Genomic DNA, 24442 nt, shown 5'->3' with positions numbered 1-24442 from the left:
AGTAATGCAATGCTTCCCTACGAGGTGACTGGGGCATGCAGGAAGACATGGCTGTGTATGGACGTGGATAGGCACTTTGGGAATATATCTTTTCACCGTGGGATAAACACAATGCCATATGATATCTGTGATCCTCATGATCAATTAGTAAATGGCCTCCTGGAACTCACTAGTTGATAGGACTGTAGAAACTTCCTGACTGTCTTTTCAAGAGCAAAAGCAATCCCATAAGGATCTTAGTTTCTATTTCAAGAGGGAGGTAGAAACAGAGAATGAGTTTCCAGAGAACTAATTTCAAATTTGGGAAAAAAAGTCCATATTCTTACATTTGTTTTCTGTTCGTGGTATTACATTTAGAAGGCAGATTTTCTAATTTGATACAGAGAACATAAGCTGAAAATAATGTGGAAGAAATACCGGAGGATTCTTCTCTTTTAGCCAGTGTGGTTTGCTTAGTAATCTAAAGGCAGAATACCTAAACCAGCCAAAAGTATGTGCAAAGCTGAGAGATGCTGTGCTATATTCCCAGTCTTCACACAACCTGGAAACGGTGATCTGATTGTAGACAGTCTTGCAATTCTCAAACTTAAACAAGTGAAACAAACTCAGCCATCAACCCAGCGAGCCAGGATTAGGCACCAGTGGAAGACAGGGATTTCTCATTGTATCCCGTCTCGCCAAAGATTCACCACTGCCGCTGTAAAAACCTACACCGCATTAGGGCAATGCCCAACATCAGCACATTACAATCATTCCCACAAAGATGTGCACATGGTAATCCTACACTGGAATGGCATCCTGGCTGTGAAGCACCCCTGTGTGTAGGTAGAAAAAGCTAGACCTAACATTGTATTGTCAAGGATCCCACTCTACCACGAACATGTCCCACTTATGTACCTATAAAATACCCACCTGATCACTAGTTGCTCAAGAACAGTGACATAAAAAGAAGAGCAGGGGAAATCTCCCCTGCAGTAAGTCTCTAGGATTGTTCTGTCCTTTTCTTTCATTTCACATTTGCCTCACTTTGACTGCATTTGTCACCACATGCAGTCCAAGTGAAACAGGCCCTTGTTGAACGGACTAAGCGCAAGTGATTACGTGAGGTTAAACTCACTGAGCAGGGGTAGATGTGAGAGTGCTTCTCCCTAGGTAAAATCTGCTGGGTTGGCTCAGAGTGCCTTGGTTGTTTGGTGAAGTCAAACTGCAGAGAAGTCCAGAAGCTACAGCAAGGCCAAGGAAGCATTGGATGCTCTGTAGCAGCTCGATTGTGGCCCTATTGGCTCCTCAGAGGTTTGGGTTTTGCTAAGTTTAGGTAATGTCTTGCTGTGGTAGACCCTGTCTGGAGCAAGCACTGGTGTTGGCAGCTAATATGATAGTAATATATATCTGGATACCTGTGGTTATAGGGGTAGGGAATCATCTGGACGTCGGCGTAGAAAACACTGCTGGTATTTTAACACGTACGTTGTACCGAATCCCTGTCCTGCTGTCCCCGTAAACACCATTGTGCTTTTCATCTGCCACATTTGCAGCAGCAGCAGCAGGGAGATTTCCCCTGAAATGGGACTGCTGACCCAGCAGCCGCCCGGACAATGTGACGGGTGCTCCCAGGCAGCACAAAGCCCCCCTTCCAGAAAGCCGTCGCACAAAGCCGAAATTCCGCGCGAGCCCCAACCTGCTGGGCTCGGCACATCCCTGCCGCCAGTGCGGGGCGAGGCGGCCGGGCTGAGCGGCGGTGCTCGGCAGGCTGGAGCGACAACATGCCCTTGCCGAGGCGCCGGTCGTCCTTCCTGGGGCAGCAGCCCTCTTCCTCCGCGGCCGAGAGCTCGGGGCCGCCCGGCCGCCGGGTGAGCGTCGGAGGTGCAGGGAGCCTGTCGAGACCCCCCGGCGTCTACGTGGGCACCGTTCCCACCGGCGGAGTGAGCAGCCTGGGCACCCGAGTGTCCCGTAGAGCCCTGGGCATCAGCAGCGTCTTCCTCCAGGGTCTGCGCAGCTCCGCCTCTGCCGTGCCCCTGGCCCCGGGCTTGGATAAGGGCAGGGGTCTCTCCTACGAAAGCTTGAATGGCTGCTTGGTGGAGTACATTGAGAAGGTGCGAGCTCTCGAGCAGGTCAACCAGGAGCTGGAGGAGCACATCAGAGTCTACCTGGACAAGAAGGCGGCGAGCGTGGGCAGCTGGGGAGCGCTGCGGGAGAACTGGGAGGCGATTTACCATCAGGTGAGTGCCGGAGCGCCGTCGGCAGCCTGGGGTGGGGGACTCGAGGAGCTTCACGAGTCATTAGCAACCCTGAGCGGCGAGGGTTGGTGCTGCTGATGAATGTCGCCTGATTTCAACGCGCGGTGCCCTAGACAGAGGGGTTTAAATCTATCTTCATGATAATTAGCATTATCATTTCACAGTGTGTCGTGGAAAATGCCTATTAAGCAGGAGAATCGCCTCAGGCATCCTGCACATGGGAGCGATTGAAATGCACCCCAAGGCGCCGTAGTCTGGGCTGATTAGAATGGGTGGGGGACTTTTCCTTATTTTTTTTAATCTGTGGTTATTACACTGAGTATCAAAATTATTAAAAGAAAACTGCTAGGATTGAATTAGGTTATCCCTCAACATGATATCATTACAAGCACTTTGGGTTTTTTTTTAATTAGCAATTCAGATTTTTACTTTATTGCCTTGTTTGCTTAATCACATTTTCAAAGGCCCTATTTATTTAAAAATAATAATTACCTGGCTACAAATGAGCGACTCCTTTCCCTCCCTTTGTCATCACCCCACCATCCCTTTACTCCCACCTTCTCCATACGGCACAAATGTTTATTGTGAAGGTGCAAAATGGTCTCTGTATTGACCTAATGGACAAGAAACAGTTCCTTTTGCTAGCCAGTAAAACCAGTAAGACTTTGCAGACTGATGTCCTGCTTGCAGTGGACACAGGACTCTGAGGTGTCTCTCGGTGCACCACGCAAGTGCTGGCTTCTCAGCTCCTAGCCAGTGGGAGTGGAAGGGACTCTGAAGAACTGGAGTCCAGCATGTTGCACACACATTCCCAGCATCACTTGTGAAGGCACAGCAAATGCCATCGGTGGGTCTTCAGAAAGCCCGAAAACCAGCTTTAAGTTCCCTGGGACGATTCTGTGTTTTACCTTGGGGCTGTCCAGTTTTACTCGGCATTATTAGGGCAGGTGTTCCTGCAGAATGCTACAAATGGCGTTTGAACTCTGAATATGTGGGCATAAGATCATGTCAGAAACACCCAGTTAAGCACCAACTTTTAAAGTTGCTACCATTTTGTACTGGTAAATGACATAGTTGCTCGCTGAAGGGACTAGCTGCTGGGGTGCTCTGAGTCTGGGGTGCTTACGAAAAGCCATCCCCTCAAAACCATTATTTCACTGAGGCAGATGGGGACTTTGATGAGGAGCAGGGAGTTAATGCTTTGCAGCTGCCGTCCCATTTTTTCCAGATGAGCGTACCATTTTCCAGTTGTAGACCTCACCAGTAAAACCTACCGGGGCTTATGGTTAAGACCAAAAACGTAGCATGGTAGGTACCTTAGGAAGGACTATTTGATTTTTCTTTATATAAAACCCCAAAAGTGCAGTGCAGATAAACGTGCTCGTGTAATAATTTTTCATCCGTATTGCCTTCCTTATGACCTTTTTTTATAGTCATCCTTGCACCTTGCCTCTACCTTTCTTTTTTACAAGTAAGAGCATCTCATGATGAAATATGGCTTGAATATTGGGCTCTTCCTATAGAAAAATCAGAAACATAAAGCTATGTAGTAATAGCTTTCATGAGTAACTTAGAAAATAAGAGAAAAAGATCAGCATAATCCATATCTGTTTAACCATCAAAGCACATTAGAGAACACAGAAAGTTTTCCCAATTACTTCAAAGTGACATCTCTTAGTGGCTTTTGTCTTTCCCAGATAAGATCCAAGCTGTTGTGTACAATTCTGATTAATAGATTCCTTCAAATTTTTTTTCTGAGCATCTAACCAAAACTGAAAGTAGGACCTCATCCAGCCCAAACACTGATTAACTCATTCATGCTGGGGCTAACTGGAAAAATTATGACAGCATCAACATCAAAACTGTCACATTTATTAAAATAATGTCGAAATCAGCTGCTGCAGAAACAGCTGAAACCAAGTCAGAACCCTCCTGTCATGACACATTCCAGTCAAAAAAGCAAAAGGCGTTCAGGAGCAGGGTGTAATGGAAATGAGAGATACCTGGCAGATACATTTCTGGGTGTAATTTTTGTAAATATATTTAGATTTTCTGTAGATGTCCATGTCCACCTTAATTTCTTTAAGAGTCACATGTCCTGTTTTCAGCCTCCTGTAAAATCTGAGCTTTTGCTTTGATTCCTGACCAGCCCCATGCATTCAGCTGGGAGGGATGCCCGGCAGCCATAAAAACCCCTCGGTGCCATTCGCATGAAGCAGTTGTGAAAGTTTTGGGGTGGAAAGCCACTTGAGCAGCCACCTGGTTTAACCCAAGCATTCATGATAGGAACAGTTTTTGAATAAGAAGCAGCAAAGAAAAATATGCAACTGGGAGGGGGGGTGTCGAGACAGGAGCCCCTTCCTTTTGCCCTGCTAGAGAGAAGACAAGGATACAGCCACACAGGACTCTTCTGGCTCCAAAATCAGAAATGTGGCAGACTCATTTCTACACTGGTGCAGAAGGGGTCCCAGTGGACCCAAGTTCCCATTTTCCTCCCACCCTTCCTGAGATGTGCTCCAGCATCCCAAATTTTGGGTACTTGTTTTCCCAGCAGTAACAGCTGGGTACCAGCATATCTCCCAAACACAGAGCTGAAGGAAAAAATGTGTGTCAGTGAGCATCTCAGAGGGTATGAGTCCTCAAGGGGAAAAAAAATTGTGTTTCCTTGCAATTGTCAGAGCTATGGCTACAGCAGGGGATCACTAGTGGGAGCTGAATGATGGGAAGCCACTATCCAGCTCGCAGCATTAATTATCTGCCTGGGCATCTGGCTTTTAGCAGAGCAGGTGGACACACACTCATTGGGGGGATTTTTGAAGAAAAAAAGAGGGAAATGAGAAATCCTTGCCAAGAGGAATTCATATGACAGAAATAAAATTTCATGAGAGAAATACAAATCAATGACAGAAATACAGATTTTACCCAGTGCATACTCCTCTCCTCCAGGCCTCATCCTGGTCTTCTTGGGGAAAATACTTTTTCCACTCAAATGTGTCTCTTCTGAAGAATAGGAGGTTCTTTGCAATGACAGTTCCTTCCCATAGAACAGGGCAGCACCTGGGAAAAGTGGATGTTTGAAACAATCTCAGGTTGTTTACAAAGTGAAGAGAGTAGCTCAGCTTCTGTGATCGTTCATTTACAGTTGTGTGGGAGACACAGAGATTTATTTTGTCTATGAGATGGCACGTAGTGCAGTTCAGATCGCAGGAGTAAACACACAGGCAGAAGGAATCAATGTCCTGGACCAATTTTATCACTGCTGTGACTGATCATGACACCCTGTGCATGGCTGGGAGCATTTGAAAGACTTCAGAGCTTTTCCGTAGAGCTGCTTTTATTTGCACTTGGCCTTACTATAAGCATTGACTCAGGGTTAATATTAAGCCTGGAGAATATAAAGGTCTAACAGCCCAAGGAATTGCCACATTTGGACTCTTTATTTCCTGTGGGGCCAGGAGAACCGTGGAGTGTGACTTGTAACACCCTCGAACACAATACAGTGCGTGATCAGTGTCTGTAAGCGGGTGAAATAGCACTCTGCTACTCATCTAAGGGTACAACAAACTTCCACAAAATGGCACAAAGCTTGATCAGCTGCTGTACAGAGCATGGCAAGAAATTAGTTTTACTTATGTTCTCGCAGCCACCTCCAACAGCGCAAACTTGGGCTGCCTTCTCGTGCAGCTGCGAAGGGGTGTGAGATTTTCTCCTCATTCTCGGACAACATTACAGTTTTACAGATCATTTCTTTAGGAGGTATCTCCTGCTTTGAGAACCAGGCATTCTTTGATTCAGTTCTGTGTACTTACAAACTATCCAGTTGTATAAATGAAGTCAGGTTTCCCCCGATGCAGCAGGAATCAGCAAAGGACCCAGCAATCTTCTCAGGCTCTCTCCAGGTATTACCTTTCCCAAGGCAATGCAACAAATGCTGCTCTTGCTGCCTTTGAGGTTTCTTCCTTCAGGATCTGAGAAGGGGTTTGACATGGAAAGCATGACCAAAAGCATTATGAGTTTACTGCTTGGCAGTGAGCTGCATGGTCTTAGCCTGATTTTAGCTGTGAACTAAAATGTGTTGGAGGCAATGGTCTGATATCAACTATTTCCTTGTGTGTGTGGAAGGAAAGACTAGAGTGGCATCTTCTGATCTTTCTTCATGGAGGCATCGTTTGCTTTAACTGGAGTGAACTTAAAAGCCAGAGAAGTTTCCATTACATGAATAACTAAACCATGAGATTCATTATCACAGGGCACACCTGAGGCCATAAATTTAGCAGCAGTCAGACAGGATTTAGGCATTTGTAAGAATAGCAAAACTATACAAAACTATAGACAAAGCACAGCTAAGAATTTGAAAGGTATAGTAAATCTTGCAATGCCAGATTTGGCCAGATCTCTGTTAAAATCGAAAGTTGCCAGTCACCAGGGATAAGAGAGAAATTCTCCCATGTGAGTGTCTGTATCGCATCACACTTTATCAAGTCCGGAGTCTGCACACTTCCTTGAAGCAGCTGGTTTTCCTTGATGCCAATTGTAACCCAGCAAATGGGCCAATATGTTGATGCAGATTTTCGCGATATTTTTCCCTAAAAATTAACATTGTATCTTCATGTCCATAAAATCACAATGAAATCAAAGGAAATTGTTGCTGCTTTGTAGTTAAGATGTTTAACACTACAAATACTCAGTGCTAATTCAAGAGCTGAAAAAAATTGTGATCAAAAGGTGTATGCGCATCACAGATCCCAGTGTTGAAAGACAGTATGTGACTAAAAGGAGCCATTATTAGTAATAGCATTTGCATTTTTTTAACACTTCCCATTTTGGCTCTCTAAATGCTCTATAAATGCCACATGAGCATCACAGTGACTCCCAGAAGCCCTGTGAGGCAGGACAGCATTGCCTTCTGCTTTACACGCAGAGGAGGCGATATCTGAGTGTTTGCAGCATTGCAAGCCATCTCATTTCTGATGGACACAAAGAAGGGTGTTTCCTAAACTGCTGCTTCATGTGTTTTAGTATGTGTCAACAAAGTGGCTACGAATCTGTCTCACTAAGTCTGTATGCTTGCATCCAGATGTTGATTATTATGACAATTAATTAAATCAAACAAAAGAGCCACTAGATGGAAGTCTTACATCTCTTCTTCTGGAGCCTAGGAAAGGGCCTTCATAGCTTATGCAAACCAGAGAGAATTTTTCAGGAAACCTGGTTTCTACATAGAAACTACTGTGTCATTATTTATCCTTCAAGTTCAGTGTTGGATTTAAAGGGTGCCCTACACAGGTGATTTCCAGGACAGCTGAAAGGCTGATGCCTGCTGGCTCCCACTGCAACACTCATCCCTGAAGACTTCCAAGCATTAGTTTGGGGTTTTTTTTATACCATTTCTACTTACATGGCAGAATTCAGGGTCTTGTGCAGTTTTGGAAATCCCTGGACTTTCTCACTGGGTATTTGGCATTAGCCACTGGTCTATGAAGAGGAGAATCAGGGTATTGACCAAGTCATCAGGAGTATGATACCATGGTCCTGGTAAAGACATCCACTGTGGGGCAGGTAAGAAATCACCTCAAATGCCTCCATAAACCCACCAAATCACTACTGGAAAGCACTTTTAAAAACCAGTCTATCTCCACACAGAGGCAGAAAACCAGGCAGCAGCAACTCACCAGCTATCTCCTGCTTCCACTTTCACTGCAGTCCCAAAGCCATTTTACAGTGGATTCAGGCTCTAAACTTAGCCATTAACGTGCCTCTGAGTGGCACTGTGCAGCTCACAGGATTTAATATTACTTTTGCTCACAGGATGTTCCCAATTCCCTCAAAGACATTCATTTTCATCAGACTTTAGGTCAGATGTTGTATCCGCATGGGATCCCTGCCAGAGGCAAATGGGTTTGTTCTAACAGGGCAGGGAAAATCACAAGGCAGCATTTCTGCTCCTTGATTTGAGTCAGGAAGAAAAATTAAAGCTTCTGTGAAGATCCACACACGTATGAGTTGGCAGGAAGACAAAATTACTTCTGTAGGAAAAAAGAAAAGGAAAAAAAAAGGAAGAAAAATAACCAAAATTTCAGAGCTTGAATCAAAGAAGTGCCTCTACTTCTGTGCTGCTACCATGTAAAAACTAAATGTTGTTTCTCCATCTTTCAGGAGAAACTCAGGTGTCCTGGTGCAAGGGAACCTGAGGACAGCAGAGTAGTATGTCCCCAAAGTCTCATCCCTGCTCAGCTGCTCTGAAATGCCACAGACAGACAACCTGGGGTTTGGGAAGTTAGGCTAGTGCTGGTACTGTGGGGTCACACAAAGTCAGGGAGAAGGAAATAGGGGGTTGAGCAATGAAGAAGAGACAGTTCTGTGTGCAAGTGAGCACATAAAAGTCTTCTGTATTCGTGGGCTGCACAGCAGGGCTGGCTGGTGTGTCATGAGGGACCATCTCTTTGCCCACACCTGTGGCTTTCGGGACATCTCTGACTCCTGTGCTTTTGGCTTTTGCTGCACTCTCTAATTTTCCCATGCTCAAATTGGTGTGTTTTTTGTTTTTTGTTTTTTTTTTGAATGGCAGTATTCATGGAGACTCTCTCCTCTGTCTTGATTCTATTTTCATGAAACATGTTAGAACTAGATGTTTCTGAGATGGCCTATCCCTCTATTCCTCTATCATATCAGTTGGAACTGGCCAAGAAATCCCACAGTTGTTAAAGGAAAGTAGGCTGCCCATGCAATGGCATGAAACAAGCTCCATTCCAGCCCCAGATACCTTTCCTTTTAGTTCCTAACTGTAGTTGAGAATTAGGAAAACCACTTTTTTAACTCTTGTTCCTCCTCAGATTGAAAAGATGTAGAGTGCTTTTAACTTCGTGATCCATTATGGACTTCTCAATGACTAAAATGGATAGTTGAAGGAACAGGTTATTCCTCCACATCATTCCTTATCAGATGCCTTCACGTATTTCATATTTGTTTGTCCAAACATCTGTAAGACATTTGGAGCAGTAAGCCACTCTTCATGAGGGTAAATGTTAACTACCACCCAAAAATGCTGCAGCCTTGCATGCCCACCTCCACCCCATCACCAACAGCCAGACAAGGAGCAGGTAGGAACATACTAAGGCAACAAACCCACTAGTGGTATTTGAGATCACTTGTCTGGATGCAGCCTTGATGTTTCCACATTGCGTGGTCTGTTTCACCTCGGAGGTGCAGAATGCTTTGGGTGATTCACAATCTTATTTAGTTGCAGAATTGGTTATCTGAAGAAAGATTTTTCTGCTTCAAGAACTCTCCTTGCTGGCTTAAAAATCTGCTCTTGTTTGTGTGGTGATTTAGTTTCAACTGCAGATTTTCGTGGGTGTCTCCTGAAAATGGCCAAAGAAATGTTCAATACTGAATTCAATATGTCTTTGGTCACCTCCATAGCTCAGTGCACGTGTGACTCCAGGGCAGGCAGTGGTCTTTTTTTACCTTTTTATCATTTTATGTAACCTTCTTGAATCACAACAAGCTGCTAAGTCACAAGCCTTTCAGGTTTGCTTCCCCCTTCAGTGCCTCTTGGACGTTAGAGATACACCCCAGAGCCATAGCAATGATGCCACAGTCTTATTTGACCAATCTTTCCAATCAGTGTAATAATCTTTGAAGAATGCCTGCTTCTCAGGTCTCATATCTATCGCAAGAGCCTTCAGGATCCCATCAGAGAAGAAAAACGACGCTCTGGGAGCTGAGGAGGGCTCGCAGGCGGCATGAGCAACAAGTATTCCATGGCTCACTGAAGAGGACGACCCTGAAGAGGACTGCTGATATGGGAAGTAGAATAGGAACTGCATAAGTCTACTTAATCTGTATCTAGAAAGTATAAACGGGACTTAAATGATGAACCTACCTTGCGCACAGCAGTGAATTTTGCCGCTTGCAAACCGCTGATGATCAGAATAAATGTGTTTCTACAAGAAGATGCTTAGGAGGAATGAACAGTTTGATGACAAATTGCAGCCTTTTGCAAAGAATTTATACATACAAAACTAATTGATTAAATTATCTGGAATGAGCACTTGAACAGCCCTAGGATATTTTCAGAATCAAAGCTGTACATCTGCTTAAGATCCATGAACAGTGCACGTAGCGCATGTGCTAAAGCTCTTCACTGCTTGAGCTCTGTTGTCTCTTTCTTCTAGGTGGGTGAAGCAGTCCTTGAAAATGCTCGTCTTATGCTCCACACCGAGAATATTCAAGCCTGTGCTGAAGATTTTAAAGACAGGTAGTCCTGTGGTGGCACCTAGCTGGCCACTTTCTTTGAAACTTCGCCTTGGCAAACGCTTACTTTGTAGGGGAGTAATGCTTAAGTTTGTAGAATGGGTTTATTTTTTAAATGGTATATTCAACCCCCTGATTTGGGAGGGGTTTTGCAACAGCAAAATTATTGTGATGCTAACATTATTTTGGAGGATTTTGAATGTTCATAATAACAAAAATGTGCACAAGCAATATTACTTAAGCTAATTTTTGATACACAGGTATTGGTCTCTCACTGAGAAGTCAGCATTGATTTAAAACTGGGCTGACATTTTATAAAGGCAGACTTCCATGTGCTTCTTAGTTGTAATTTTCAGTAGCACACAAGTGGTTTTGGAAGCAACAATCATTCTGCTATAGCAGCTGAAAAAGAAAAAGCTGAACCACCACAAACATCAGTGTGGAAATGTTAGATAAGAAAACAGAAACAGGCTGCACTGATTTTCCTTGTCTTTAGTGAGAGAAAAATAAGTAGTAAAAGAAGATTTGAAATACTGGAAAACTACTTTTTTAAAGTCTTTCTGTTTGATAGGCCTAATATTCATGTGTGTGAGTGCATGAAGCTCCTTTAATTTTACTCAGGAGACAAGATCCTTCCAGCTTTTACTCATAATGGACTCGTTCATTTACATATAGCTTATTGCAAGAGCTGACACAAAAATTGTATTTCAAATGATTTGATTTTTATTTTCTATGATATTTATCATCCCTTAAACTTCTTTTTTTCTCTCTGTGGTATTATTTTATTTAATCATATAAAAAATATATTTATCATTCTTAGGTTTGCTTTTTATTTCAGAAAGGTGCATCTCAGAGGTGCTCATTTCATGGCTTCATGTCCAGCAAATACTTTTTAAAAATGTCAGCTGACTTGGGCAAGCAGTCTACATAACAAAAAACAATGTCAAATCAATCCACTGCATAGTAAAAACTCCTGATTCTCACTGGGATCAGTGCCACTTTCCCAAGCTAGTGAACTCCCAGCAACGAAGGTGGCTCTCAAGGAGTAAACTGTTTATGAAGCTGTTTCCCATCAGCTGCCAGCCCTCCTGTCTAACCTTCCTGGCCATCAGGTCCTGAGGTTGGATGGGTTTGGCACAAAAGTTTCACACCCAAGGAGATTCACAAGGCAATGCACATTTTTAATGGAAAGGTAAAACAAAAGGTTACAAACAAGAGCAACCCAGCAAGCCATGCTGTGGAATAGCAACTGCCTGCCAAAATGTCCCTGCCATTATAACCATGGTTTGGAAATGAGCCATTTGTTCAAACAGCAATTCTAGTTGACAAACCAACCACTGAAATTTCATGTTCATTTTGACTACTGGGATTTGGTCTGAATTATGGGCCGAGACCCTGGAACCAGACTTCCATCACCGTGTCCATTAGTAAAAGTAGTGCTTGATGAGCATGTGTTTTCTTAAAGTATTTCTCTGAAAAGTTTTTATGTAGACTAATGAGTAATTATTATCATTTTACAGTCAAGCAAAGTAAGAAAAAGCCACCTGTAGTCATACTGTATATAAATACCAGATATAGCAAGAGACCACGTGCCTCTCTGTGCTTATTCTGGAATCCTACCAGGCTGATAACCACCACAGTGCAGACTACTAACTTGGCCTGTTTTCTTACACTCTGATTTAATGACAGGGTACTTCAGGCAGTTAAAATCAAGTATAGAGTGACAAGGTGAGAGCAAAGTGTATTGTCTGTGTTTCTGTGCCTCTGTCTGGGACAGACGAGCTAATTAGCACAAATTATGGTGTCATTCAAAAAAAAAAAAAAAGCAGGTTTTTCTTGCTGAGCTGTGCTTTGTTAAGGTTTGGTTTTTTTTTTTTTTTTTTTCTCTGCAGGTATGAAAATGAGCAGCCATTCAGAAAGGCCGTGGAAGATGAAATTAATTCCCTATATAAAGTGATTGACGATGCTAATTTAACTAAAATGGACCTGGAGAGTCAGATAGAGAGCATGAAGGAAGAACTAGCTTTGCTGTCAAAGAATCACGAAGAAGTAAGTCCAGACTCGGGACACTACAAAGCCAATGTGTGCCTGTTTCATCTGGTTGGTATCATACATCTGGTGCAAAGCAAACATTAAAAACTCCTCCTGCCTTGTCTGGGTGGTGGGATTTTCCTGAAACCTACCCCTATTTCTTTCCTCCCTGTTAGCTTAAAGCACTAACCCCTGAGCCATGATCAAATTACTTACATTTAACTCTTTCTCGTTTGATAAATATGACATGGAAATGATGTCACCGCTTCATTTCTTGTCAGACACCACATGATGGTCATGGGGTTGCACAGTCACGTAGGTGAACATCTCAACACTGAGATCTGATGTAAGGAGAAAATGCACGTGCTCTGGTCCTGTTGCACTAATGTTGAGCATTGACTAGGTTCTTGGGAAAATACCCTGCTTGGCTTAGCCAGCTGCTCAGTTCCCAAGCTGAGTCCCTCCTGAGCAGCACTCCACTGAAGCAAGTCGCAGGGACAGTGGCACAAAGGAGGGGTTTAGGCCGCTTCAAAGAATCATCATCGAAGGTGTTAGCAAAAGCAGGTTTAATGAGTTGTGAAAGTGCAATTTAAGTTTGGTGGCAAGGTTCACCCTATTACTTACGACACAGATGAAGCTCACAAAGGAAAATAGGATTAGAATCAATCTAGGATGGTTTACACAGAGATGCACAGGGTAAAAGTGCTGAAGGGTAAGGGCTCAAAAGGGTTAGGGGAGGCCCTCCCGTTGAGTCACGAGGTTCAGAGCAGACCCCCTTGCTTTCTAAACTCATGGAGACTATGTGCAGCTGAGTCCAAACTTAACCTCAGACTTGGTCAATAGTTTATAGTTCAAGGGTTTGCCAGCATCTGATCATTGACTAATTTAACAATTACAAAATGATCCAATAGATTTCCTATTCAATAGTCATACTATACTTTAGTATAGGGTATTTAAATCAATTAATACACTCACACACAGAGACACAAAGAATATGCAAAAAGGTATCTGCTAAAACTTTCAACTCAAGTTCAGTGAAATACTCATTCAGATGCTTTCACATCTCTCAGCAGGTGAGGGTTGAGCCTTGAGGAGTAGCAGGGATATGAGCCTGGGCCCCATGATCAGCTTTTGGCAATGATCCTCTGAGTATTGCCAACTTGGAAGCTCCCAAGCTCTGAGAGGCCCCACTCAGAGGGATATTGCTGCTCTCAGCCCACTGCAGTCCAGGGGAGCTCAAAGGGCCTCACTCAGAACCACTATTTATAGGGTCACAAGATGATTGGCTCTAGCCATCTGTCAATCTCCATCCTGGTCATCATCCAAGATGGTAATTACTGGAATTTTCTTCAGTAATCTGGTAGCAATATTGTTCCACTCAGACTATGATTCAGGCAAACTGAAGGCTACCTGAGCATAACTGAACTATCTCTTGTCCCTTTCCTTGATTAGGCGAGAGAAGTTTGTTAGGCAACAGGAGTTCCTGGGAACAGACAGTGTTTCTGATAAGCTCAAGGGGAGCTTAACCGCCCAGAAGCCATTGACTGATCGAAGCTGAGGCCTTATGAGAATTCCTGAGATCACAGAGCAGCCCAAGAGGGTGAGAGGAATGCACCGCTACAGAGAGGCAGCTAGAAGAGAAGCCCATTACTACCCAGTTTTGGAATACTTTCCCACTTACTCATTTCACTCACCAGCACTATTTGCATGAATTTAGTTTACTCCCTTCAGCAGAGGTTTCAGGATCGAACACAAATCAGCGTCTTTGCTGATGGGGGCTTGAATATGGAGCTGTTACTAATCCAGCATAAGAGACAGCAAGCAACTGTGCTGGTTCCTCAAAAGTAAAATAGAGCTTGAATTGTGATGGCTCATGGAAGCAAGGCACTATCCTACCATATATTTCTTACGGGTTGTTCCTCCAGCTACAAGATTTCAGCAACACTGGTGGGCATAGGGAAACTTGGTTTGCCAAGATGGGGTTGCATCACCCTCTCCCTACTTGCATCAGTCTAATCCCATTGCTGGCATTTTGCAAAAAATAACCAGTGACTTAATCTTCAGTGCATGGCATGAGAAAGATGGATGTTGTTTTAGGTAAGAGGGAAAACAGAAGACTGATAAGAAATAAACAAGATCAAAAAGAAATAAACAGAAGATTGATAAGAAATAAACAAGATCCCCTATAAACTTTCAAGCACAGACCTGGTTTTCCCCTTTCAGCAGCACCAGGGGAAGCTGCTTAAGAGAAGTCACAGAACAAAGGCTGGAAGTAACTACTGCAATTACTCCAGCTGAGATCTGGCTCAGTAAAGTCCCAAGGACTTTCCCAAACTGATTTAAACCTTTCTTTCCCCAAGTGCTCCCACTAGGAAATCCATGCCAAGTCCTTTTGAAGCTTTTGTGAACTCAGAGTGGGCACATTTTGAGGCTCTCATTCTTTCAGGTTCATATTTCACATGATTCCCATCCATTTTTTCCAGTGTTGTCACTGTCAGGGGTCATTGCTTACAAATACAATTTCTAGATGCTTTTACGCTACTTTTTTTTTTTTTTTTTGCTTATGCCAATAGTACATAGAAACAGATGGATGTAAAAGGATTGCAGTGCCAGACAATTTAGATATCTGTGCAAAGCTTATTTGTTCTCGTGTTCCTGAACATGATGTACAACTGATGTGCTACCTTTAGGCGTGCAGCTCTAGACACACTAGCTCTCTACTGATTACATGTTTTTGGAGCACTTATGTGCAAAAAAGGAACAAAACGTTGTCACAGGGAAGGAGAATACTCTTCATCTAACGTGCACACGCATAAACCACATGTGGCTCACACAAGTTGCAAGCCTGTAGGGCTCCTGCTCTGTTGCTCCTGCTTGTTGCGTCTTCCAGTAGATGCCTGCCTATGCTACTGCATGATGCAGCAGAGAGAGAGGAGAAGGGTTTGATATCGTGTGAGCTGTTACCTGTTGACCCTAGGTCTACACTGCAGCTTTACTGGCAATAAAGCTGTGGTGAGTTTGGGTCCCAGGTGCACAGTGTGCATGTGTCAGGCTCTGACTGCTGGAGAAACTTGCCACTGTTGAGAGGGCTGTTCTGGGTAGGGCCTTGGTGCAGAGCTTCAGTCTCCTTCCACCAGGGGAGAAACCACTTCCAGTACTCCAGATCTGCACTAAGAGGCCCCATGCAGAAGCAAGGCAAATCCACATTTGAAAAAGAAACTCTGCAGTGCTCTAAATCATTAATGTAGAGACAGGTTCTGGGACAAAATTTAATTACTCTCTCTGTTTATGGCACCAAAAGAGCTCTTCCTCGAGCTTCTCTGAAGATACCATTCAATTGTCCAGTTCACTTTCTTTTATGTCTGTTACTTTTGTTCAAGGATGTGAAGGTATTATACAAACAGCTTGCTGGATCTCAGCTGGAAGAACTTGATGTTCCCATGGGAAGTGGCCTGGATGACATTCTGGAAAAAATCAGAATCCACTGGGAGAGAGACATTGAAAAGAATCGTGCTGAGACAGGTGCCCTTCTCCGTACCAAGGTCAGCACTGTGTAACCCACTCCAACATCACAGGATTTGAAGCAAATCTCTAATATTCTTCAGTACCTTTGGGGTTTGGGTGTTTGGGTTTTTTCTTATTACAAAAGACATTAGAAATCTAAAATATTTTGGTCCAAGTCCACGATAAAATACACTCATAAACATCAGTGGCTTTCTTGGGATGCACAGAGTTAAACAGTGGCAGAAATGGCCCTGTTCATATTGCAGGTATCTGTGGGGAGCCTTTTAAGGGCTCTGAAATGTTGGCTAAGAAAAAAAAACTTAATCAGTTGATACCTTCTGTGTAGGATAAGTCACAGTCATTACCCATCTTACTAGGACCGTTCCTCCACTGAATAATTTACAAGGGTCTATAAATCAAGAGAGGCAAGTCACATTCCTCTACACTACAGACTCCTTATGGGTTTCTCCTTGATATTGTTTCCTTTGGCAGCAGTGGGAAGACTAGATAATAACTAAGAAATGAAAGGGCATGATGATAATAGCCCTTCCCTTTAAAAGTTCTCTCTCCTGAGGCTGAGTCGGAAATATCCTTTTAATGCAGCTTTTTCCGTCATGAAGTGTCATTTTCCAGTGTAGCTAGCTGAACTCAGTATTTTTGCAGAGCTGAAGCATTAAGTTCAATGGATGATCTTATATGATAGAAGCCATCTCACTCTGAGTTGGCTCTTACAGCAGAGCATGAAAGAGCTAATCATAACTACAGCAGTGCTAGAGAAATACTTAGCAAGAATATTTCCCCCCTGTTCCAAGGTAAAGAGCTGCCATGAGAGGCATAGGGGCTATTGAAACAGCAAGAAAAAAAAAGAACCAAAACCAAGAAATATGTTTGCAGGGATATATGTAAGCTCTGAGTTAATTTTCAAAATAAAGAAGAAAAATCCTGTGACAACAGTTGCTAGGAAATGTACAAGAAGCCAAGCAGAGGAGTTTATCTCAGAGGTCCCATCAAGTTTGTGAGTGTGCCAGACTGTTACTAAACAAAGTTTTCATGAGGGTAGTCTAGAGGAGCCTGATTTTCAGCTCATACAATCCAAAGGAAGTCAATGACACAATAATAAAATATATCAGCCTAGAGAGTGACTGTGTGAAGCACACACAGCCCTGAAAGACAGGGCATCTTCAGTAGCCTCCTGAGCTTTTCCCAAAAAATCTGTTCCTGACCCACTGACAGGTTTCAGCAAAATGAGCGTCACTCTGATGGCACCAAATTCTTCAGTGTTCTCACTTCCCTGTCCTGTTTGTTTTGCCTTGTTCTTCTCCTGTGCAAACACACCCTTACAACTTCTTATTTCTTTCATGCCTTCCATATCTGATCTTTCAGCTGCTCAGAGATACCATTTGGGGACAAAATTGCCATAGTGGATGGCTCTATCCTGTCTTTGGTACCCAACCCGTCCCTACCTGGCCATCTTAGTCTAAGCTCTTACTAGTTTCAGTTGTTCCTTGTTTTGTTTGTTTTTTTAGTAGGAGGAAGAAGCAGAATATCACAGATTCCCAGAAAGATCAGTTCTTGTTCTGCACAGGTTCTGGTATGACATTCTAGGGACTTTTGACCCCAAATATAACTCATTAAATCCAGATGATGCAGTTTCATATCTCATATCTCATACAGATGCAGATCTATTTAGATTGTTACTATTTGTACAAATACCAAGAGTTTAGCTTTTATCAACTAAGCTCATGGACTAATGTCATCTTTTGCGGCTAAGTTGTACCATTTAGTTATCCACATTGTGCAAAACTTGCCCTTACTCTCTTGTAACATCAGAAGAGAGAGAGCAGTTCCTCCACTTCTTTGCTCTTCATTAACAGTTTCTTCAGTGTGTCCCTGTGAGGGTTTCCTTGGTCCCTAATATTTTAACTTCCATTTTCTGCACTGACTCCCTGGTGTAGCTATGACCAGGTCACAAAGTGTTTCAAATGATATCCTAATACTGACATGAGGGCAGTATTTTTGTTATTTTCTGACTAGTTTCTTTGCCTTTTTTGCTTTGCCTTGTGATTAGACTTGTAATCTTGGCTAGATTTTTCAAGGGTATTCAGGCACCAAAACACATCAATTTCAATTCATACCTAACGGGGTTTCACATATGACTTGATGAGTAAGTAACCTCAAAACTCCAGTCTGTTGGTTTTACCTGTGCACTTTTTTGTCCACAGTGCTCAAAACTTTTCCCTGAATTGACACAAGTGATTTAAACCCTTGTAAGACATGCATGCTATTTAATATTTTTCCCTGGAAAATGCTTTACTTAATGATGCACTGTTCCTTGAGGTAGTTTGATTCCACACGTCCACTATTGCTCATTGCTAATCTGTATTGTTTTCTGCCATCCATAAGTCCTTCTACTTCAGAATTCATTCCCAGAGCAGTAAACCTTGACACATCAAGCTGTTAAGGTTCTGTCTTAATGAACCTAGGCCTTAATCCTCCTCTTCATGTGCTGTCTCTTGACCAGCTGTTGATCCATGGAAATGTTCTGCCCTGAGCACATGATTACACAGCTTTTTCTGTTGTCTCCTACACTAGAGAGTTTTGAAAAATCTTGTGAATTATGTCAGTTGTTTCTCGCTTCTTTGCTACTTTGCTAAAATGTTCCCAGAACTCCCAAGAGCTTATCAAAAAGTAACTTTACTTCTTTAGATCATGCTGATCAGACCCTGCATGTTGGTGTTCCATGCCTAATCATCTTTTCCTTATCTTGACTCCATGAAAAACAGACTAATGTGGGATTCTGTGCTCATACACAAAGCTTGGCTCATAACTGTACATATGTGCATGAAATCCACAGATTCCTAAGAAACTCAAGCAGCAACATGATAAAAATTTAGGATGAAGATTTCTTCCTCTCCCTCCATTAATCCACTTGTTTGTGGTCATCACAGTTCGATATACCCTTTCCTTATGGAGCATCTCAGGAATGGGAAAACACAAATTACCTAGTGAAGAGGGCACAAAGATTATTTCTGCACTTCTCTACAGAAGGAACCCCAAAACTGAGGCCAAGTGCCCAGCAGCACCCCACGCATGGACCCTTGGGGCTGGCAATCCTGTAAGGAGGATGGGGAAACCTTGTGTGTCCCAAAAGCTTTAGAGTGCATTCTGTGTGTGTGCTTACTTGCTGTGTCATCCTCAGTATTTAGAGCCTGGTGTGGCCACCTCCGTCTACTCCATCTGCCTGTTCTATCATTCACACCACTAAGGTCAGGTAGCTGTGAGAGCTTAGGGTAAGTCCTGGAGGTGTTTCAGTGTCACCTGTGGTGAAGGCAAGTTGGATTTATAGGTAGCATTTGGGCCACCAGCAGGGGAAATGTGAGAAAGATGCCAGGCTTCAGATAATTTGTGTAGGCTGTAAATATAGATGCAAAGGCACCTTCTCTTCCCTGTGTATCTCATTAAAAAGAGGCATTTATAGTCCTCCTACCGTAATAACTTGCAGACTACACTCTCAACACAATTTACTTCAGAGTGGCAGGTCCATGATCACTAGGCTGGGTTCACCAGCACTATTGTGGTGGAATCTGTCACTCTGAAGCACAAGTCCCTACAGAGTATTTCTAAGAAATACAGGCTCTGTGTAATTTGCTGGAAAGGACAGGTTTGGTGTTTGAAATGAAATTCAGCCCTACACAACATATGCTCCTAAATCCAAAGTTCTGTTTGAGACTTAACTGGTACTTAAATTACCTTTTGCAACTGAGACTATTTCATTCATGATGTCCAAGGTGTGGGGTTCACATGATGGTACAAAGAGAATTACAAAAATTATTTCTGGTGCATCATCCTAGATTTTTAAACATTTAATCTTACTTTTAAAATAAAAGAATGAATAATCAGAAAAGAAGAACAGGGTCAAGATGAATTTTTAGAGTGGAATGAAAGTATTTTGCATAGTTTAATTTTAGCATCAGCTACAAGAAATATAGGTTTTTGCTAGAAAGCCCAGAGCACTGGATTGAAAAGCCTTGATCTCAGCCCTTATTAAAAAGTATGGGCATGTTATTTTTACTAAGGTACCTTTTCCTTCGCCTATTTTCAAGGAGCCTGAACCAAACACATATAAATAACTCCCCAAGCCACAAGAGTATGAAATTGCATAATGACTTAATTCAATTAACAGAAATTATTTTTCTGACCTCTGTAATACGACTTGCTGACTCATAGAATCTTATGTGAAAAATCGAGGTTTGAATTCTTCTGGAAACCAATAGACTAAGTGAAAACACTTAATTAAAAAAAAATATTATAGTATAGCTACAAAATGAACAATTACGGCAACATTTTCTTTTTATAGGTAATTTTAAATTCTGAATTCTGAACAGCTGTTGTTGACATGGATAAAATATATGAGCTGTAAAATGCGTAAGCCATTTTACAGTAACTGCACAGAAAACAGGATAATTTTGACACTAGGAGGTATCCAGAATTGTTTAACCGAGGGATTTAATATACAGAAATCAAACTTAAGGTCAGAATTGCCGCAGACTGTGAAAGCATTAGCCGTCAGCTTGGTAAATAAGGAAGCCAGAACATGATTTGAGTAGGCTGCGATGACAGTCGCCGTCTTTTACCAGCAGCAGGCTGAAGCGACGGCTGCCGTGCGAACCCAGGAGGAAGAGCTGGTGGAGGGCCTCAGAACCGAGTTCCATGAAACCGCCTGCAAAATACAGAGCTTGCAAGCAGAAACCGAATCCTTGAGAACCTTGGTAAGCAGTGCTGGGCTTTCAGTGGGTACATTCTGTGAGATGTCAACACTCCTTCTGGGGAGAACATTCCCAACTTGGGACGCAGAGTTAAGACCGAGTCCCATTGTCCAGTGGATACTGCTTCCATAGATGCCAGACATTTCTGAGCTCTTCTTGATTTACATGGTGCACTAAATGTCCCATATTTGACAACCAGGCTCTAAATTTCAATCCTCAGTGTCTTCATACTCAATAATAATTTCACTGAGATTGCTGGGTGGGTAGTACTTGACAATGCGAGGAATATCTGCACCTTTTAAAAGCAGTTCAGCTTTTATAATGATAATATCTAATATCAAAGTATCTAAAGAGAGGAATTCTCAAAACATTACTTCTCCACCTAAACGTCGTCAATGGCGATATTGGCCAAACCTGAATAAAAATCACTATGAAGCATATGAAAACTGACTGACTTATCTTCTGCTGTCCTGCCCTTACAGAAGAGGGGTCTGGAGAACTCTTTATATGACGCCAAGCACTGGCATGACATCGAACTGCAGAATCTAGGCTCTGTCATTTCCAAGCTGGAGGCAGAGATGGGAGAAATCAAAGTAGAAACCGAACAGCAGCAGCGGGACCGTGAAAATCTGCTGACCAGCAAACAACAGCTGGAGAAAGACATTGCTGCATATCACTGCCTTCTGGATGGAGAACAGAGCAGGTAATTCTCCTTAAAAGCAAGTGTGCCATGGGGATGGAGAACATGAGCTCCCTGGGGAGGGGTTGTGTGGCTGCTGGAAGCAGGAGTACTATAATGGTTCTCTTATTCATAAGGCTGGGTGGTAGATGGTGAGGGACGGAGAAACTGCAAAAAGGGAAGAACACACCAAATCCCATCAAACAGAGATTCCTAATGTGTTGGGGAATGATGGTTTCCAGCACTAACAGGAAGGGAACATGCCATGACTTTCACTTCTCTGACAATTTAAGATGTGATAGTAAAAGCTACTACAGCATCTGGGAGCTACATTAGTTGCTGCAAAGAAGATGTGTTGGTTGCCTTGGGTACATTATGCCGTCTCTCCTTTTCCTTCTACACAGTCCAAATATTAAAGCAGTGATCCTGGGGAAGCTCCCTTTCTAAGCAAGTAAGTTCTCTCTGAAGTCCAAGGGTAGAATTTGGATCACTGACTGTACCTTTTGTAAAGAAATGTAGTTCAGGCTCTTAACATTTGTCCTCTAGGAATAACCTCTATAATGTCAAGTACAGTAAACACCTTTACAGTGGTTGGGTTGAGTTGCTTAGTTGGGCTTTGCTAAGATCCTTAATCACCATTAGTCATGGAACCTCTGATAATCTGATCCACAGTTTTTGACTTGCTCTTCTTCTCAGGCCAAGGAGAATTTTTAAAATAATCTGATCCTGCTGAAGCTGATGACATTTCTTATTTGTAGTAGCAACCAATTTTTATTTTCCTACTTTTTTTACTTCCAGCTGATTATGAAACTCCCAGCCCACAGAAGACCACTGCCATTAAAGCAAAAGAAGATGTCACTGCCAGTTATGTTCGTGGAAGCTAAAAACCCATCAAAGCAGCCTGCTTTATTCAGTTTGATTCAACAATCAAAGTAGGTTGTAGCTTGAACAACTTTATTAGACCCTTCTCATGTAATTGCTTTGCTTACAGATTTCAATTTACTCATGTTGTTAAAATTATAATAAAAATAAAGAATATCAGGGTTTTGTTTGACTTTTTCTTTCCTTCCCGTATTTTTCATGATAGCTGAAGGGGTTTGGATTAAGAACATCAGCCCTCCATTTCCCAGCAACTAAACTCTTTTTTTTTGGCAGTACAAATGTATTAAGACCAAACTACCCCTCCACTGCGCACAAAGCACTCTCATGGAAATGGCGAGCGCTCTGTTGTGTCACAAGACCATCAGCTCAGTAGTGTGAAATCCAATTCAAATAACACTGAAGCAGTCAAGTGCACTATTAACTCAATGCAATTAATTTTGCAACACGTAAACCAGCAGAGTCATTAATGCAAACATGCCAGCAGTACTTTATAAGCACATTTTAACTCTGGACTGAACTTCTGGAAAAGCTGAAGGCGCAGGAGAGCAACAGCAGTTCTGTCTGCAATCCAGGTCACATCCTTTTACTAGATACTGGGAGTCTTGAGCCAGGGTGTCAGTTTGTGCAAATGGGATATATATATTGATATATTTTTGTTTTATTTTGGTGGGTTTTTTTCTGTATGCTTGGCTTTTTCTTGATATCAACATCCCTCCAAGGCAGGTCAGCCAAACTTCTTCTGAACAGGCACCCACATAGCATCAACATGATGGGTGACCCTAAGTAGTTTCCCTTATTTTGATGGTACTGTGAGGAAAAATATTTGCCATCTTTCACTTCTGACTTTCATTTACATTTTAAACATTGATAACATAAAAACATTGTATTGCACGAGCAGTATGGTCACATAAAGTAAAGTCAGATCCTGCATTTTCAGAGAAACATAATGACCATTTGCCCCTATCACACAAAATTTTAGGAGATGGCTGGCTTTCCTTCACAAGTCTCCACATAGGAATGAAGTTGACCATACATGCATTCATTGGATTAAGACTTTACAATGGGTGACAACACAGTTCATCAAGCAGACTCAAAGACTACTGAGAAATGGCATACAGCATATGATAAAATCACATACCCTCCAATCCCACTAAACTCAATCCACCAAGGAATTACAGGAATAGGCACACAAGTGTTGTCATGCCTTTTCTAGCACATGTCCCCACACATGAAAAATCCTTTCTGATACAGTTACTTGACGAACAATCCCTCATTCAGTCTCTGCAAAAAGTCCATCTGGCATGTACCACCTGCAAGATTTTGATCAAAAAATTACTGGATTAAAAGATTACCCAGCAGCAACCAAAAAAAGAAAGGCAGATGATAGCGGATTCCCTCTTTTTTTTCTTTTGTTTTTCTCACAGAATGTAGGCTCCTCAGAGCAGCAATCTTTTCTCACACATCAGTGCAGACAACTTACTAAACTAGGACTCTATCAGGAATAGTGATGATGAGAGAAAATATAAACACACAGTGGTACAAGAAATGAGGTAGCACAGACCCTCGGGTTGTGGCTAACTGAATGGTGTCTAGGAATGGTCACTTTTTGGCATTAATAAAACATACCCTCCCCCTCATTCTTGACACAGAAGAGAGAGCAATTTCCCCGTGATTTGAAAATGAAGAGGGACTTCACAAAGCATAAAAATATACAATCTGGATTAAGATCTCTTTGCTAACTTCTAGTGATGCTTCAGGCATGAAAAGCAACTGCTGGCTATCGCACTGTGAAACTGCTCTTTATAAATGCCACTGATGGAGATAAACCTGATGAAATTCTGAGTCTACAACTATACTGTCGTGTGAAACAAAGATTTATATTTTTTTTAGGTTTATTATATGCCATGATCCAGCGTATTTCATAAACATTAAATTAGGTTCATACTGAGATGTTTATTCATTGGAATGGAAATAGTTTCTTGCAAAATGATCAAGGTATTTCAGCATGGGGCAGTATCTGGAAAAGGAGGAAGCATCTAAAGATAAATAATGAATTTCCAGCATCTTTTCTCTCCATCCTTAGCAAA

The 24442-nt window shown here is 42.4% G+C and overlaps 1 protein-coding gene across 1 annotated transcript; it reads left to right on the top strand.

Annotated features, from left to right (window-relative positions):
• Positions 1-1713: 1713 nt before the first annotated feature.
• BFSP2 (beaded filament structural protein 2) lies at positions 1714-22514 on the top strand. The gene is made up of 7 exons (XM_027897063.1): positions 1714-2219; positions 10415-10497; positions 12386-12542; positions 15905-16066; positions 20669-20797; positions 21277-21497; positions 22272-22514. The coding sequence occupies exons 1-7, from the start codon at positions 1764-1766 to the stop codon at positions 22273-22275; spliced, it is 1212 nt and encodes a 403-aa protein (XP_027752864.1). The 5' UTR covers positions 1714-1763; the 3' UTR covers positions 22276-22514.
• The last annotated feature ends 1928 nt before the right edge of the window (positions 22515-24442 follow it).

This window comes from Empidonax traillii, unplaced genomic scaffold (assembly GCF_003031625.1).
Source record: "Empidonax traillii isolate 1590-97213 ecotype Southwest subspecies unplaced genomic scaffold, ASM303162v1 scaffold527:size1067160, whole genome shotgun sequence".
Taxonomy (NCBI): Eukaryota; Metazoa; Chordata; class Aves; order Passeriformes; family Tyrannidae; genus Empidonax; species Empidonax traillii.
Note: the sequence above shows the minus strand (reverse complement) of the source record. Positions and strands in the feature narration are given on the sequence as shown.